Source organism: Marmota monax, unplaced genomic scaffold, assembly GCF_021218885.2.
Source record: "Marmota monax isolate L192 unplaced genomic scaffold, Marmota_monax_Labrador192_F-V1.1 WCK01_AAM20220418_F8-fsc00033, whole genome shotgun sequence".
NCBI lineage: Eukaryota > Metazoa > Chordata > Mammalia > Rodentia > Sciuridae > Marmota > Marmota monax.
Genome location: NW_026694282.1, coordinates 5,491,701 through 5,510,106, shown reverse-complemented (window position 1 = coordinate 5,510,106; position 18,406 = coordinate 5,491,701). Strand labels below are relative to the sequence as shown.

Sequence of the window (18,406 nt, the reverse complement as noted above, 5' to 3'; positions counted from 1 at the left end):
TCCTCTCCTCCATATAGCTGATTCTTTGCAACAAGAAAGGAAGCAAGTCCACTTTTCATGGCAAGTAACATGTGGTTTCAAATAAGACACACAAAGATAAGAGAAGGAAATATAAGAAGTAAAGATGCAGTTTGACACCTTCCTGATTGCCAAAATATAAAAGGTCAGAGAGTAAGCAGTTTCCCATTAAAGTGTTAACTCTATTAGTATAGACTGAAAGCTTTAATATTTATTCCACATAATGCTTGCTATAAAAAAAAAAGTTTAAACTTAATTAGCATATTTTTGTGTGGGAGAGGAGCATTACCTTGTGGTACGTAATGCATTTAAGAAATTTTATATGCTAAAATTATAGGTAATTCAATTTTATGAATAGATCAATTCCACAAACTACATAAGGGGATATACTTTGTCTCTTCTAGCCAAATGTTAATGTGCACCTGTAACTATAATAATAGAGACAAATCTTCAATTCACTTACCAGCTTTATATGCTATTGCATTTGAAGCAGGCACAGACTTCTTGTAACATAGAAATACACTGGAACCCCACTGTAAAACATGAATAAGTCTTACAAAAGACAAAAAAAAAAAAAAAAAAAGTGAACAGAAACTGATTTTCTTGAATCTAAAGATTCAAAATCTAAAAATTTTGGTTAGTTAGAAGAGTCAATTTAAAACCTATGTTTATAGGGAAAGAGATACAGCTCAGTGGTAGAATACATGCTTAGAATGTGTGAGATCCTGGATTCAATACTCAATACCAATAAACAAATCTTTTTTTTTTTTTATAAATGTGTTTATTGAATAGACTAAATAGCATAAAACATAGCAAAAGTATACAGACAAAACTAAAAAAAAAAGGAGTAAAAACAGTGAAATTACAAAAAGTTTACAATTCTGCAATGATTCAGAGACTGTCTCCACTTGAAAGAGACAGCACGAAGTGAAGTAGGTATTAAAACCCAAGCTAGGCAAGACTTGGGTCAATGGATGTTATGAGGATATCACTTCCCATCTTAATAGTCAAATGCACATCATTTCTGCCCATATCACATTAAGCCAATATTAACTGACCTGTAACTTTTTTTCAAAATAAATCTGACCTGAACAAAATTGACCAAACGATATTATGTACATATATACCTACATATATATATGTAAAAATGAATCCCACTATATAATTATAATGCACCAAAAAAAATTAAAACACAAAAATAATTTATTTAAAAAATGCTAACAGTTAATTTTAGTATTATAAAACCATAAATCAAACGTATATGTAGCCAGGAACGGTGGCACACACCTATTATTCCAGCAACTCAGGAGGCTAAGGTAAGAGGATCTCAGATATAAAGTCAGCCTTTGCAACTTAGCAAGAACCTGTCTCAAAAATAAAAAAGGGCTGGGAGTGTAACTCAGAACATCTCTAGGTTAAATCCCCAACACTACCAAAAAAAGCGGGTGGGAGGAATGTGTGCGTCCAATTTTCTTCTTCACTCGAGTTGAGTCCTTTTAAAAAACAAATATGTTGCTGGGCACAAAGGTGCATGCCTATAATCCCAGTGAATCAAGAAGCTGTGGCAGGAGGACTGCAAGTTTGAGGCCAGCCTCACCAATTTAGCAAGATCCTGTCTCAAAATAATAAAAAAGGCTGGGAATGTAGCTCAGTGGTAAAGTGCTGCAGGGTTAAATCTCCAGTACTAAATGAATAAGTAAGTAAAGTAAATTAGCCAAACCACAGTGGCACACGTCTATAATCCCAGCAACTCAGGTGGCTGAGACAGGAAGACAGCAAGTATGACGACTGCAAGTACGACGCCAGTCTCAGCAACCTAGTGAGACTCTGTCCCCAAGTTTATAAAAGGACAGGTGGGGGCAGTGGGTAGCTATGGATATTGCTCAGTGGTAGAGCATAGACAGGCAGGCAGACAGATAGATAGACTCACAATATTTAAAATAAATAATGTAAAGGGATCTCTCACCCACTCTCTCTGAAAGTTTTCTGTGAAGATAGGACTGAAACCCAAAAGCTAATAAAATCTCTGTATTAATGTAACACAGACAATATTAGGATTTACCCAAAAATAATCGTAAGTAAAAATCCCTGACTTAAAAGTATGCTTTTTTCCTGGATATTAATTCTGAATTTATTCTAAATTATCTAATAAAACATTATGATTATGAATCAAAAAAATTAGAGAGTTGAAAAGAATAAAAACAGAATCATAAAAACATGAAAATAACTATGTACACCTAACAGTAAGAAGTTCAAAAAGTATCCCTTTGGGGTTTGTTTTCAAATGAAACTTTGAAAGTGAAATGATTACTCTTACCATTCCACAATTTAAGTTTTTGTCAACTTTGCAGAAGGTATGAGGAGGGGTTTCTCCTTTGCTGGTTACAATGACACAGATATCAGTAACTGCCAAGGAATTCTGGGGTCGAATTAGAGGAGCCCTTCGATAAGTGATAAAGATTCTTTGTGAAGTAGTTGAACTATTGTTGACATTGGCACAGCGACCATAGGGCGTGGCTTGGATCACTTCACATCCTGGAATAAGTCTTTCTTTCCCTTCATATATAACTCTGCATGGCAGGGTGGAGAGAGAGAGACAAAGATAGATTTCAGGTTAATGCTGGTTTTCTTTTTTTTGAAACAAACAAAAATTTGATTTCTCCTATTGTTAGTCAAATCTTATTTTCAAAATAAAACTAAGATTATTGCTTTAGGAATTATAAATCTCTGAATTATTTTTTAAAATCTAGCATTTAAGAAGTATAAATAGGATTGAACAACTTAACTTTTATCACAAGATATATGAAAAAAGAAAAGGATAGCACCATTAACATTCAAAATTAATTCCTAGAAATTTTATCAAACGTTCAGTAGTTTTCACAAGAATTTCATAATTCCTGTCAATTTTTTACCTGTAACCACTTTGACTGAAAAAAATTAAATAATGTTTTCAAGAAATGAAAGACTTATAAAACCAATGTTTATGAATAAAAAGACAATATTGGTAACATAGATGAACTTTCCAAATAGATTACAAACTCAATGTGATTCCTATAAGTCCCAGCTGCTTTTATTATTGTTTTGTTACTGTTTTTTCTTATAGAAAGTGAAGTCTGATCAAAAAGTTCCTATGAAAAATGTGTGAGTCCCAGTATAGTGCAAGTAATCAGAAAAAAAACAAAGTTAGAAGATTCATATCTCTCTGCTTCAAAACTCACGATGGACCTACAGTAATCAGAACAATGTGGCACTGAAAATAGGAACAGACAGATAGGTCAATGCAACCAAAGGAAGAGCCCCAAATTAAGCTCTTAATATTTACAGTCCATTCGTTTCAAAAAGATTGCCAAGTCAATTTAATGAGGAAAGCACAGTCTTTTCAACCAAACAGTACTGGAACAATTGGATATCTATATGTAGCAGTATGAATTTGGGCCTCTCTTCCTTAAACTACTGTATACCAAAAAAACTCAAAATCTGTCAACAATTACTTTTTTCCCAGAGGGTCTCACTAATAATTGTCCAAGTTATCTGCAAACTTGGGATCCCTGTTGTTCAGCCTCCCATTACAGGCATGTGCCACCATGCCCAGCAGCATCAAATACTTAATTATAAGAACTAAAAATTTTAAAACTCTTAGGAAAAAACTAGGATTAAGGCTTAGTGACCCTGTGAAACCTTTGTGACAAAACCTTCTTAAATATAACATCAAAAGCACAAGCAACAAGAAAAAGTAAAGTGAACACACATCATCAAAATTGCTAAGACTGGCTTTGAACTTGTAATCCTCCTGCCCCAGCCTCCCAAGCCACCGAGAATACATCTGTGCACCATGACACCTGGCAGAGGCAATCAACTAATAAGGTATTCATACCCATTCAAACTTCCTTTCCCCATTCTTGAGGAAAAGACCTTCCCATTAAAAGCCAATCCAAGGCTGGGGATGTGGCTCAAGCGGTAGCGCGCTCGCCTGGCATGCGTGCGGCCTGGGTTCGATCCTCAGCACCACATACAAAGAAAGATGTTAAGTACGCCGAAAACTAAAAATAAATATTAAAAAATTCTCTATCTCTCTCTCTCTCACTCTCTCTTAAAAAAAAAAATGCGAATCCAGTCACCTTTTTTTGTGGTACTGGTATTGACGTAAAGAAGAAACACAAAGCTAAACAGAGTGGGCAATACTATATATTTAAATGGATACTGCATAAAGATGAACTTAAGATCAACTTATAAAAAGAATCCTTTGGAGGGCTTGGATATACTCAGTTGGTAGAGTGTTTGCCCTGCAAGCATAAGGCCCTGAGTTCGATACCCAGCACCAAAAGAAAAAAAGAAAAAGAATCCTTTGGATTTGGAAATATTAACACAATGCGGACCTCACAAAAATTTCATCAGAGCTCTACTGCAATGAAGAGGATGATAAGCATAACAAGTGGTAGTCAAATACTACTGCTTGCTACCTATTATTATCTGAACAACTAGACGACATGGTGGCACACATATATAATCCCAGGGACTTGGGAAGCTGAGGCAGAAGGATAGTAAGTTCAAAGCCAGCCTGGGCAAATTTGCGAGACCCCATCTCAAAATAAAAAATAAAAAGACCTGGGGATATGGCTCAGTAGTAGAGCGAATGTTAGGTTCAATCCTTAGTACCAAAGCAAAAATGAAAAAGGCTGAGCCGGGTGCAGTGGTGCGTGCCTGTAATCCCAGAAGCTTGGAAGGCTGAGGCAGGAGGATCATAGGTTAAAGCCAGCCTTAGCAAAGCCCCAGTGTTAAGCAACTCATTTAGACCCTATCTCTAAATAAAATTTTAAAAATTAGGGCTGGAGACGTGGCTCAGTGGTTGAGAGCCCCTGAGTTCAATCCCTGGTGCCCCACCACCCACGGGGGAAAAAAAAAGGAGGCTGAGAACTTAGCACAGTGGTAGAACACCAATGGATTTGAGCCATAGTACTGAGGGGAGCAGGGGAACCTACTAGCAATCAATCGTTTAAAAATAAAATTAATGGTTCAGGGAAATGTAGATATGTGATGATAGTAAGGAATTAATCATTTTTAGTTGTGGTATATGGTTAGATTAAAGGAAATTGAAATTTTTTTAAAAAAAATCCATAATAGAACAAAGGGGAAAATGGCATAATTATCTCTATTGACAAACAAAAGTATTTGACAAAATCCAACAGACCTTCACAATCAAAACCTCTCAGAAAACTTCAATAAGATAAATGGTATTACTTCTGAAATAATACCATTAATATCATGGTAAACAACTAAAATCTTTCCATAGAAGATGAATGAGATAATATGTCTACTTTCACCACTGAAGTTGAACACTATACTAGAAGTTCTAGTCACAGTAATTAGACAAGTATCCAAATTGGAAAAAAAAAAAAAAAAGGTAAGACTACTTATGTTTGCAGTTGACATGGTCCTATATTTATTTTATTTTGCTTTTTACTGGGAATGGAACCCAGGGACACTGAGCTACATTCCCTTGCCCTTTTTATTTTATACTTTGAGACAGGGTCTCAGTAAGTTACCCAGGTTTGCCTCAAACTTGCATTCCTCCTGTGTCATCCTTCCAAGCAGCTGAGATTACATGCGTGAAGCAGCTAGTAAAAAGTAATCAAGAAATAAAAGACATATACACTGAACCAGGCATAGCGGTGCACGCCTATAATCCCAGCAGCTCAGGAGGCTGAGACAGGAGGATGGAAAGTTCAAAGCCAGCCTCAGCAACTTAGTGAGGTCTAAGCAACTTAGTGAGACCCTAAAATAAAAAGAGTGGGAAATGTGGATCAATTAAGCACTCTGGGTTCGATCCCTGCTACCAAAGAAAAAAAGATATGTACACTGAAACTCACAAATTATTGCCAAAAGAAATTAAAGAAAAACTAAAGTTTTCTTTAGTTTTAGTCATTTTAGTTAAGTCATTCCATGTTCATAGGCTGGACAAGTTAATAGTGTAAACATGGCGATATTCTCCAATTGATCTATAGTTCAAATGAAATCACCGTGAAAAACACATTTTGTCTAAACAGATAACCTGATCCTAAAATACTTGTCAGGATGTTCTCTACTATCTAAAATGTCTACTTTACTAATGGCAACTATAATGAATAAAACACCTTAATACATGACATGCATATACGGTAAAGTACTATAAATATTCTAAAAGCACATCATTTTTACAGAAGAATCAATGTAGACAATTTTTTGGAAAAAGACACCTTTATAGGTGTTCCTACAAATATTCTTCACTGACTGTGAACTAGATAGATTTTAAATACTTAATGACCTGCACTCCTAAGCTGTGTTACTCTCCTCCCAGCACTAAAAGCCAAACAGCACAATTGTATTTTTCTTTTCCTTTTTTTTTTTTTTTGTGTGTGTGTGTGTGTTGTTGTTCTTTTGTGTTTTGCTTTTGCTGTACTGGGCTCAAACCCAGGACTTTGTGCATACTTGTCAAGCACTCTACCAATGAGCCATATCCCCATCCCACAAGTACACGTTTTAAAGCAAGAGTGCTCCTTTGTTAATTGAGTTCAGAGCTTAATAAAACTTCAAGTAAGGTTCTTAAAAATACAGTGTCTTTTATTATTTTATTCTTATTCTTTTGTGATTAATAAGCTTACAATAGAATTGAACTCATGTTTCAAGGTCTACTGCTTTCAATATTCTTGTTTTCTTTTCTTTTGCGGTACCAGGGATTACACTCAGTAGCACCCTGTAACTGAGCTACCCCACTACCATCAGCACTTTTAATTTTTGAGACAAGATCTCACTAAATTGCCCAGATCAGGTTTGAACTTGTGATCCTCTTGCCTTGGCCTAACAAATTGCTGGCACTACACCACTGCACCTGGCTCAATATTTGAAAGAAAATTCTAACAATTCAATTGCAATGCAAACAAATTCAGTAAGGGAATTTTTTATATACACATATATATATAAGTGTGTGTGTAATATATGAATATACTTGTTACTAAAGTAACAGATAATAATAAAACCATCAAGGATTTTGAATTTCTGCCACATGTACCTTAAATTAATTTTATTCCACCTCACTATAGTAAAAGAAAAGTTACCATACCCAATATCTGTAAGAGGTGGTTTATCTCTTCCTCTCTTATAACACAAGAAAAGTTCTGGACTTTTTAGACTTCCATAGTTCAAGTTTGCTTGGAGAGCTGATGGAGTGGCTTCAACACAGGTGTAACCTTCAGGTACTGTTTCCCCAGCTGATTTGATGATAATGGCAATGTCTGTAATTGGAGCTTTAGGTCCTGTTGACTTAGTATCTAAACGATTTATCTCTTGATCCAAAAGAGTAGATGTATCAGTGAGACCTGCCACAACAAAGTAGTCTGTCACTCTTGGTCCTTTGTCTTCGATCATGGCTGCTATTCTACTTCCTAAAAGAGAGGGAGACTATGCATCAATTAAATAATATACTTTATCATAACTCACTGAACATTAAAATATCTTTGAGTTAACAATAATCAACTTCCATACTTCCCAATTAAACTGTCAGAGCTGGGCACAATGGCGCATGCCTGTAATCCTAATGACTCAGGAGGCTGAGACAGGAAGACTGCAAGCTCAAAGCCAGCCTCAGCAACTTAGCAAGGCCCTAAGCAACTTAGTGACACCTTATCTCACTAATAATAAATAAAAGGGCTGAGGATATAGCTCAGTGATAAAGTGTCCCTGAGTTCAATCCCCAATACATGCCCTTCCAAAAAAAGAACTATCCAACTTTCAGAGATGCGTGCTTTCCCTTAAGCAAAATGCACTTAATGAACTATATTCAGAGTATTTTAAAAAGTCATATATCTGGCCTATGTATTGCAAATATTTTTTCCAAGTCTGTGGCTTGTCTTCTCAAAAGAAGCAGATTTTTTTTTTTTTAATGAAGAGCAAATTATCAATGTGGGTCTTTTCTCTCTTTTCTTTTTGCAATTACTGAGAAATTGAATCCAGAGCTGTCCACAGTACACTACAACTGAGCTACATCCACAATTTCATTTTGATACAGGGTCTTGCTAAGTTACCTAGCTTAGCCAGGAACTTGCAATTCTCCTGCCTCATCCTCCGACTAGATGGGATTACAAGCATGTGCCATAAGGCCAATTTTAATAATGCGTTCTTTTATGTGTGATTCAAATTGTATATTCCAAGATGACAAAGGTTTTCTACCACATTTTCTTGTAAGAGTTCTATAATTTTAGGTTTTACATGTAGGTCTATAATCCATTTTTTAAAATATTTTTTAGTTGGACACAATACCTTTATTTTATTTATTTATTTTTATATGGTGCTGAGGATCAAACCCAGCGCATTGCACATGCTAGACAAGTGCTCTACAGCTGAGCCACAACCCCAGCCCCAGATCTATAATCCATTTTGAGTTTACTTTTGTATATGGTATAAAGTATAGCACCTTTAAGAAGTGGGGCCTGCCAGGCACAGTGGTACACATATGTAATCCCAGCTACTCAGAAGGCTGAGGATTACTGGTTGAAGATAAGCCTGCACAACTTACTAAGATCCGGTATCCAACATAAAAAAGGATGGAATTGTAGCTCAGTGATGAAGTACCCCTGGGTTCAATCCCTAGTAACCACTTCCAAAAAAGTAAGACCTAGTGGAAGGAAGTTAGCTTACTGAGAAATTCCCTTGAAAGGAATATTGAAATAATGATCCCTTCTGTCTCTCTTTGTTTCCTGACTGTCATGAGAACAGGCCTTTTCTACAATGATCTCATGCCATAATGTGCTGTGCTACCACAGGCTCAATGCAACTGGACCAAATGACCATGGACTAAAACTTCTGAAACTGTAAATGAAAATAAATCTTTTTCCTAAGTTGATTATCTCAGGTATTTTTGTTACAGTAATGGAAAGCTGATTAAACTCAAACATACATACCCCTTTTGTCAGATTTATCTCTAATTTAAATGCTATTATAAATGCTATTGTTTTCTTTTAAAATCAATTTCCATTCATTCCCTGCTATTATGCAGAAACACATTTGATTTTTTTGTATTGATCAGAAACTCTAGAATTTTTTTTAGGGTCCATCATATTTTAGTTATATAGACAATAATGTATGTGTGAATAAAGATAATTTTTTCCTTCTTTCTTTCCAATGTATATACCTTTTACTTCTTTTTCTTGCCTTGTCAGACAGGCTAGACCATCCAGTACATATTCAGGGAAAATGGTAACCAAAGAAGAGATATAAATGGCCATAATAAGATGCTTGAGATCATTAGTCACACAACATTATTCACAATAGCCAAGAGGTGGCACAAACATACAGTGTAAAATGTGTAGAATTCTGACACATGCTACAACAAGGATTAACTTTGAGAACATTATGCAAAATGAAATAAGACAGTCACAAAAATACAAACACTATATGATTCCACCTATATGAAGTAACAAAAAAGTAGAATAGAGTGATGTAAAAATTATCCTTTACTCTTTATAAAAAGGAGTCTACATTAAAAACTTTTTTATATTTCAGATTTATTAATTTTATCACATAAAATATATATATATATATATATATATATATATATATATATATATAATGTCCTTAGATTATTCTAAAATAAGTTTATGAAAATGTTGATTGTAAACATTAGTGGTACACAGATAACAACATAGTCAAATTAACTAATACATTCATCAACACTCATAGTTACCCTTTGTATATAAGGGGATAAGGGCACTTTAAAATCTGCTTATCAAATTCCAAAGAAACAATAACATATTAGTAAATACAGTCATCATGGTTACATATATCCCCAGGACTTATTAACCTTATAACTGAAAGTTTACACACTTTGACCAACATCTCCCCATTTCCATTCTCCTCTTCAGGAACTGGCAACAACCCCTGGTAATCTCTATTCTGAGTTTAGATGCCACACATTTAAGTGAGATAGTAAAATATTTGTCAGTGTCTGGCTTATTTCACTTAGGGTAATGTTCTATAGGGTTTTCTTTTTGTTGTGTGTGTGTGTGTGTGTGTTTTCTTGTTCACCTTTCCAGAGATTGAACCCAGGGGCACTTAACCACTGAACCACATCCCCAGCCCTTTTTATTTTTATTTTGAGATATGGCCACACTAAGTAGCTTAGACCCTCTCTAAATTGCTAAAACTGGCCTTGAATTTGCAATCCTCCTGCTTCAGCCTCACCTCCCAGCCGCTGGGATTACAGACATGCACCACCACATCAAGCCCCTACAGGGTTTTCTATATTATCACAAGTGACAGGATTTCCTGTCTTTACAGCTAAATAATATTCCATTATACTTTTTTTTTTTGTAGACAGGGTTTCAGTTTGAAGACCCTTGGCTTCTAACTTGCGATCCTCCTGCCATAGCCTCCCAAATGCTGGGGTTACAAGTACGTACTACCATGCCCAGCTATACCATATATTTTTTAACTGACAGATAATAATTGTAAACTTGCATGGGGTACAGTGTGATGTTTCAGAACATTTCTGTACTCAGTAATGACCAGCTCAGGATATTTAGGTTTATCCATCTTCTCCAACATTTATCACTTCTTTCTTTGTGAGAAGAACATTGAGCAGGGAATGATGGCGCACACATATAATTCTAGGAGCTAAGGAAGCTAAAGCAGGAGGATCAACACAAGTTCAAAGCCAGCCTCAACAACTTATGCCCTAAGCAACTTTGTGATACCCTATCTCAAAATGGAAAATAAAAAAGTTTAGGGACATGGCTCAGGAGTTAAGTGCCTCTGGGTTCAATCCCCAGTACACACACATATACACCATTGAAAATTCTCTCTTTGGAGCTATTTTGAATCATACAATACAATATTATTGACGATAATTATCCTTTTGTGTAACAGGATACAAGAATTTATTCTTCCAGTCAAGCTGTGAATTTTTTTTTTTTTTTTTAAGTGCTAGGGATTGAACCCAGAGCTTCATCCATGCTAGGCAATCACTTTACCACTAAACTACACTCCCAGTCCCTGGGGGTGATTTTATATTCCATTCACCTCTCTCTCCCAACTCCTTTTCTCCACTATACTCCTCAGCTTCTAGTAACCACTATTGTGTTCTCTAATTTTATGAATTCAATGGTTTCTTTTTTATTCATAGTACAGTGCAAATATGAGTTATCTGTCTTTCCGTATATGACTTATTTTCTCAGGGCTATCCATGTTGATGCAAGTGATAGGATTCTATTCTTTTTATGGATGAATGTTATTCCTTGGTACATATATGTAAGTGTATATATCTCATACTTTCCTTATCCATTCATTTACCATTGGACACTAAGTTATTTCCATATCTTGACTTGAAAAATGCTACAATACACTTGGGAGTACAGATATAGCTTCAAGATACTGATGTCATTTCCTTCAGATGCAGACTAGAAGAGAAATTGCTGGATCATATGATAGTTCTATTTTTTTTTCTTGGAGACTCTCCATAATGTCTTCCATAATGATTATCCCAAACTATATTCCTACCTAGGTATACAAAGTTTCTGCATTCTCTACATCCATGCCAACACTTTGTATTAACAAAAGCTTTTGAAGAAAAAATTATATGTAAAATTGGGGCTAGGGATGTGGCTCAAGCAGTAGCGTGCTCGCCTGGCATGCGTGCGCCCCGGGTTCGATCCTCAGCATCACACACAAAGATGTTGTGTCCGCCGAAAACTAAAAAAATAAAATATTAAAATTCTCTCTCTCTCTTAAAAAAAAAAGAAAGAAAAAATTATATGTAAAATCAACTTAGATATATAGTTTAATAATTAATTCACTTTCCAACTATAATGAAGATAATCTTTCATAATCAAGTTCATGTCACCTTACTAGTCGGAATGGCATACATTCCAATAAATAAATTCATTAACATCAAAAAAATTATTAACTTCAATTTACAATACTCAATGTAGGTCACACAATTCTTCTCATTGTAATAAAAATATATTTTTTAAACTTCAAAAATGCCTGTCTGTTCCTCAGTGTAACAAACCATGCAAAATGAATAATGGATTTTGTTTAAACCACAAAGTACAGTTTGATTAAAGTTATTTGCTACATTAAATGATTTAGAACAGGGACTTGATCATTCCTTTTAGAGAACATTATTAAGGTCAGTTACACCAACTGGTCAGGGAACCTAAAAAACAGTCATTTCAGATGATATGAATTCCTCTTTCTCATCACAAACCAAAGTAATTCTCTACTGTCATACCTACCACTGGAAATTCTGCAAAGGAGTGCTTTAGAAAAGGTTGCAACCACAAATGCCTATAGGATATAATAACCCTGTGAGCACAGGCAATCACTGCCACTAGGGTCCATCCAGTAGTTAACTGCCACATGAACTTGGAAAAAACAGAACTTCCACAACCAACAATAAAAAATTAAAAAAAAAAAAAAAAACAGAACTTCCTTTTTGTCTTTTTAAGAAAAGCCAGAAGTCAGTTTTTCTGTGTAAATCTCTAACTTTTAAAACATTAGAAAAAAGCTGGGTGAGGGGCTGGGGTTATGGCTCAGTGGTAAAGCACTCGCCTCACACATGCAAGGCCCTGGGTTCGATACTCAGCACCATATATAAATAAATGAAATTAAGTTATTAAAAAAAAAAAAAAAGCTGGGTGAGGTGATGCACACCTATAAATAAATCCAAGGCACTTTAGAGGCTGAGGTAGGAGAAAAACAAACTGGAGTCAAGGCGATTTAGCAAGACCTTGTCTCAAAATAAAAAATAAAAGAGCCAGGGATTTGGGGCGGGGGGTGGGGATAGGGAGTACATGCTTCTATGTGTGTATGTTGTTTTTTTTTTTTTTCCTATCTTTCTGCTAAAAAGAACCCCAGGAACAGTGTCATCCACTATCCACAAACATACCTGACACCTAGCTCTTTGTTTCTTAAAACCATTTTCCACTAAAACATACCAGAGGTCCTTAGAAAAATGACAGAACAGGGCAGGAAAGTTCAAGATACACACAGAACAACATATGCAAGGAGGGAAAATCACTTTTCTTTTTTCATTTTTATTTTTGTTTTCTGGCTTTTTGGGGGAGGGGGGTGCTGGGGATAGAAAATAGAGTCATGTACACTAGGCAAGTGCTCTACCACTAAGCTACAATCCCAGCCTCATTTGTTATTTTTATTTATTTACTTTTCTATAATGCTCGGGATTGAACCCAGGGCCTCATGCATGCTCAGCATGCACTTTACCACTGTACTATACTATTTTTTTTTAGGTAGCCCTAAAAAAACAATAAAATGAAATAAAAGACTATTGCGGTTCTGTCAAAAGGACAAAGGAACTAGCCTAAAGAGTCTCTCACTAGTCAAACTGTGGACAATTTAGAAATGAAAATGAGTGGCAGGACCTGGGGATACTATACTCAGCAGTAGAGTGCAGGCTTACTATGTGAGGCCCCCCAACATGGCGGGGAAAAAAAGACAACATATTATAATCCATTATTGCCATTATTTTCCTCCTGTATATTTGTGTGTGTGCATGTGTTGTGCTGGGGATGAAACCCAGAACCTTGTGCATGTTAGGCAAGGGCTCAACCCCTAAGCCACATTCCCTAAGCCACATTCCCAGCCAACACTGATGTTTTTAAACTCTTGAGCCCACACTGACACAATAAAATGAATGAATGAATGAATGAAGGTTTTTTTAACAATAGAATGTCAACTGATAAATGTAGATGGAATGGTAGAAAATAATCATTTTACAATCATACATTCAGATTCAATAAAAAATCATCAATTGTTATTAAAACTACTAGGTAGAATTTTGTTGGAAAATAGGACACTTATACAATCTCAAATTAATTCCTAAAGATACTAATAATCATAAAGAAATAAAATGTAATACCAGAGAAATACAGCTCATATCACTAATAATTGATCAGACTTATACAATATGCCTTCTGTTGGGATGCACTATAAAGAACACAGCAGTGATACAGTATACCAACAAAAATACACTGCCTTAGCCAGGCATAGTGGGGTACGCCTGTAATCCCAGCAGCTCAGGAGGCTGAGACAGGAAGAACATGAGTTCAAAGCCAGCCTCAGCAACTTAGAGAGGCACTAAGCAATTCAGTGAGATCCTGTCTCTAAGTAAAATACAAAATAGGGCTGGAGATGTGACTCAGTGGTCAAATGCCCCTGAGTTCAATTCTCGGTACAAAATAATAATAATAATAATAATACATTGCCTTAGTCTAATCATGAAGGGCCAAGCAGGCAAGCCCAAATTAAGGGGGAGAATTCTGGGAAAATGTCAATATAATGAAAAGAAAAAGAAGGGGGGAGGTCTGAGGTACTCTTTTAAGCTAAAGAAGATTCAAATTTGAGTACCAAAATCAGTGACAACAGGAAAATGTCCAAAAGTATGGAAATTGTTTTAAGTAAATTTGTTACTTATGAGATACCAGCTAATTGTTTGTTGTTGTTATTTCATTTGCTTTGATTTTTTTTCATGTTGATACAGTGGTTTGTACCCAGGACCTCACACATGCTAGACAAGCACTCTACCACTGAGCTACACACATCCAAGCCCGTAACACTTGGAAATCAAACACAGTTCTAAATAATTAAGGGTTCAGAAGGAAATTACAAAATGTTTTAAACTTAAGAAAACAGAAAAGATAACATACCAGGGCTAGGATTGTGGCTCAGTGGCAGAGTGCTTTCCTAGCACGTATGAGGCATTGGGTTCGATCCTCAGCACCATATAAAAATAAATAAAATAAAGGTATTGTGTCCATCTACAATTTAAAAAAAAAAAAAATTTTTTAAAAAAGGGCTGGGGATGTGGCTCAAGAGGTAGCGTGCTCGCCTGGCATGCACGGGGCACTAGGTTCGATCCTCAGCACCACATAAAAATAAAGATGTTGTGTCCACCGAAAACTAAAAATAAATATTAAAAAACTCTCTCTCTCTCTCTCCCCCTAATTAAAAAAAAAAAAAAAAAAGAGAGATAAACATACCAAAATTGTAGAATTCAGTTAAAGAAGTGCTTGGAGAAAAAAATGTATAGCACTGAACACTTTCATCTGAAATAAAGCAAGGTCTCAAATCAATAGTCTAAACTTCATCTTAGCATGGATGACATATGCATATAATACTAGCAAATCAAAAGGCAGGAGGACCACAAGTTCAAGGCTGACCTGAGCAATCTGGCTGGTACCCAGTACTGAACCCAAGGCAATTAACCACTGCACACATCCCCAGCCCTTTTTATTTTTTATTTAAAGACAATATCTTTATTGGAAGGCCTTGCTAAATTGCTCAGGCTGGATTTGAACTTTCGATGCTCCTGCCTTTAGCCTCCCATGCCACTGTGATTACAGGAGTGCACCACCATGCTCTATCGCAAGACTCTGTCTCAAAATCAAATTTTGAAAAAGAAAAAAAGGGCTGAGGATGTAGCTCAATGGCAGTACTTACCTAGCATTCATATGGCCCTGGGTTCAATCTCTAGAACTGAAGGAAAAAAAAAAAAATCTTTGGGGCTGAAGCTGTGGCTCAGTGGTAGAGTGCTTTCCTAGCCATGTGTGAGGCATTGGGTTCAGTTCTCGGCACCACATATAAATAAACAAATAAAATAAAGGTCCAAACATCTAAAAAAAATTTTTTTTAAATCTAGATTTCAACATTAAGATAGAGGAGCTGGGGTTGTGGCTCAGTGGTAGAGCACATGGCTAGCATGTGTGAGGCACTGGATTTGATCTTCAGCACCTCATTAAAAAAATAAATAAAAGTATTGTGTCCATCTACAACTAAAAAAATTTTTTTAAAGATTAACCTTTAAAAAAAAAAAAAAGAAAAAGATGGGCTGGGATTGTGGCTCAGCGGTAGAGCGCTCGCCTAGCACAGGCAGGACCCAGATTCGATCCTAAGCACCACATAAAAATAAATGCATTGTGTTATGTCCATTTACACCTAAAAAATAAATATTAAAAAAAAGAAAAAGAAAAACCCAATGGAGAGGAGGAAGGAAGATGGCGGCGAGGGGAGTGCATTGCCCCCGTGTGCTGCTTCACTGTGTGGGAGTATGACAAGTCAGGACGGCTAAAGGATATCTTGTTAGGAATTTCCAGCAATAGTGGGGTGCTCCGGAACCTGGAGGAAGGATTTCCATTGCACGAGGATCGGCTACGGGGTCTCAAACGCGAGAGGTTTGTCGCACGGAGGGTAACACTGCTTATTCAGCAAATCGCCCCGCGGCTAGAGTCTGCAGCATGCGCTGGGAAACGAGGAGATAGCGACGCAGGGATACAGCGCTGCAGTTTCTGCCAGCCGTGCAAGCACCGTACTCAGGGCTGAATTCTGGGTTCGAGACGGGGGAAGGAAGCGGTCCATCTCGGTTCTCCACACCGGTCAGACCACAGAGGAGGCCAGCAGCCACCATGTTGGAAAGCTGACGTCACCATACCTGTTTTCGACTGGACGCAGCTCATTCAGCCATAGAACAGGTAATTTCAGGCTGCAATTCGCCTGCGGCTTGCAGACAGATTGCTAGGGTTCAGTGCCTGGGTGCTTCTTAGAACCTGATCTTATCGGAGCGAACACCAAGCGCGGGGCGGCCGAGTTCCGGCTCCCGGAACCGTCCCGGAACCGCCCTGGCCCAGGGCTGCGGAGCCTGCGGAGGCTGCTTCTTGGACCCTGCTCCTATCAGAGCATACACCAAGCACTAAGCGGCCGAATTACGGCTCCCAGAACTGAGCCCGCGGGGACTGCTTCTTGGAGCCTACACTTATAGGAGCTTACACCGCACGGAGCGGCCGAGTTCCAGCTCCCGGAACTTCCCTGGCCCGGGGCTAGGAGCCCGCGGAAACTGCTTCTCGGTCCGGGTCCTGCTGAGGGCCGGTCAGGACTCACCCGTTGCTTTGGTTGCCCGGCAAGGGGAACGAAATGCTGCCATTCGCATAGGATACCAACATGGCAGAGATCTGATGTCATCAGAAAGCGGCGGAGGAGAGAACTTCATCAATACCAGCGGCAACATAAACAGTTGGTCTCCTGGTAGCGGGGGTGAGGCACAGACACCCGAGTCTCCTCAATTTGTCATCGAGCCAGAGGGTAGGAGACGGGCCGCCGCCAGCGCCCGGAGCAGGCCCAGCGGCTCGCCAGCATGGTGACAGCGTGACCCCAATTGGAGAGGGGGCAGAGCGGAGCCGCCACCAGCACCCGCAAGGTGGGCAGACCCGCGACCCAGTGGTACATGGGCGTGGTAGGAGGGGCAGGGCAGAGCCGCCGTTCGCGCTTGCAAGGTAAACAGACCTGTGACAGCCTGGCGGGTCAGGCCCAGTGGCCTGCCAGTGTGGTACACACGTCACCCCAACTGGAGTAGGGGCAGAGCAGATCCTTCTCCCACGCCCGGAACAGGCCCTGCCTGTGTGGTGGTCACGTGACCCCAATTGGAGTGGGGGCGGAGCGGAACTGCCAACCGTGCCCGCAGGGTGAGCAGACCTGTGACCAACCTGCAGATCAGGCCCAGGAGTCCGCAGGCGTGGTAGGAGGGGCAGGGCAGATCCGCCGCCCGCGCCTCCAAGGTAGGCAGACCTGCAACAGACCGGCGGATCAGGCCCAGGAGCCTGCCGGCGTGGTACACACACCACCCTAATTGGAGTAGGGGCAGAGCAGAGTCGCCGCCCGTGCCAGGAACAGGCCCAGCGTCCTGCAGGCGGGGTAGTCACGACACCCCAATTGGAGTAGGGGCAGAGCAGAGCCTCCACCTGTGCCCGAAAGGTGGGCAGATCTGCGACCGACCAGCGGGACAGGCCCAGTGGCCTGCCGGTACGACAGACACATCACCCCATTTGGAGTAGGGGCAGAGTAGAGCCGCCGCCCGCGCCTGCAGGGTAGGCAAACCTGCAACCAACCGGCGGATCAGGCCCGGTGGCCTGCCAGCGTGGTACACTTGTCACCCCAATTGGAGTAGCGGCAGAACAGAGCCGCCGCCAGCGCCCAGAACAGGCCCAGTGACCTGCCGGCGTGGTAGCCACGACACCCCAATTGGAATAAGGAGAGAGCAGAGCCGCCGCCCGCACCTGCAGGAAAGATACGCAAGCAGTATGAAAAGACAAGGAAAGAAAGGACCACAAGCAATGCAGGTCAACGCAACTTTAGAAGAGGTAACAGCTGCAGCAGATGGAATGTCAGATAAAGAATTCAGGATATACATGCTTCAGATGATCTGGAGTATCAAGGAAGACATTAAACAGCAAAATCAGACAATGAAAGATCACTTCGACAATGAATTACGCAAACAAATCCAGGAAGCAAAGGATCAACTATACAGGGAGATAGAGGTTATAAAAAACAAACAAACAGAAATCCTAGAAAT

At 38.8% G+C, this 18,406-nt stretch overlaps 1 protein-coding gene across 6 annotated transcripts in view; it reads right to left on the bottom strand.

Moving 5' to 3' along the window:
• Window positions 1-18,406, bottom strand: part of Dennd4c (DENN domain containing 4C) — a 108,127-nt gene that overhangs the window by 78,259 nt on the left and 11,462 nt on the right. For all 6 annotated transcript variants that reach the window (XM_046467320.2, XM_046467317.2, XM_046467314.2 and 3 more), the window contains exons 2-4: window positions 7,115-7,436; window positions 2,336-2,588; window positions 482-551 (exon numbers count right to left, since the gene is read on the bottom strand). In XM_046467320.2, coding sequence (XP_046323276.1) covers window positions 482-551; window positions 2,336-2,588; window positions 7,115-7,419 — 628 coding nt within the window. In that variant the 5' untranslated portion in view covers window positions 7,420-7,436. The remainder of the gene's footprint in view (window positions 1-481; window positions 552-2,335; window positions 2,589-7,114; window positions 7,437-18,406) is intronic.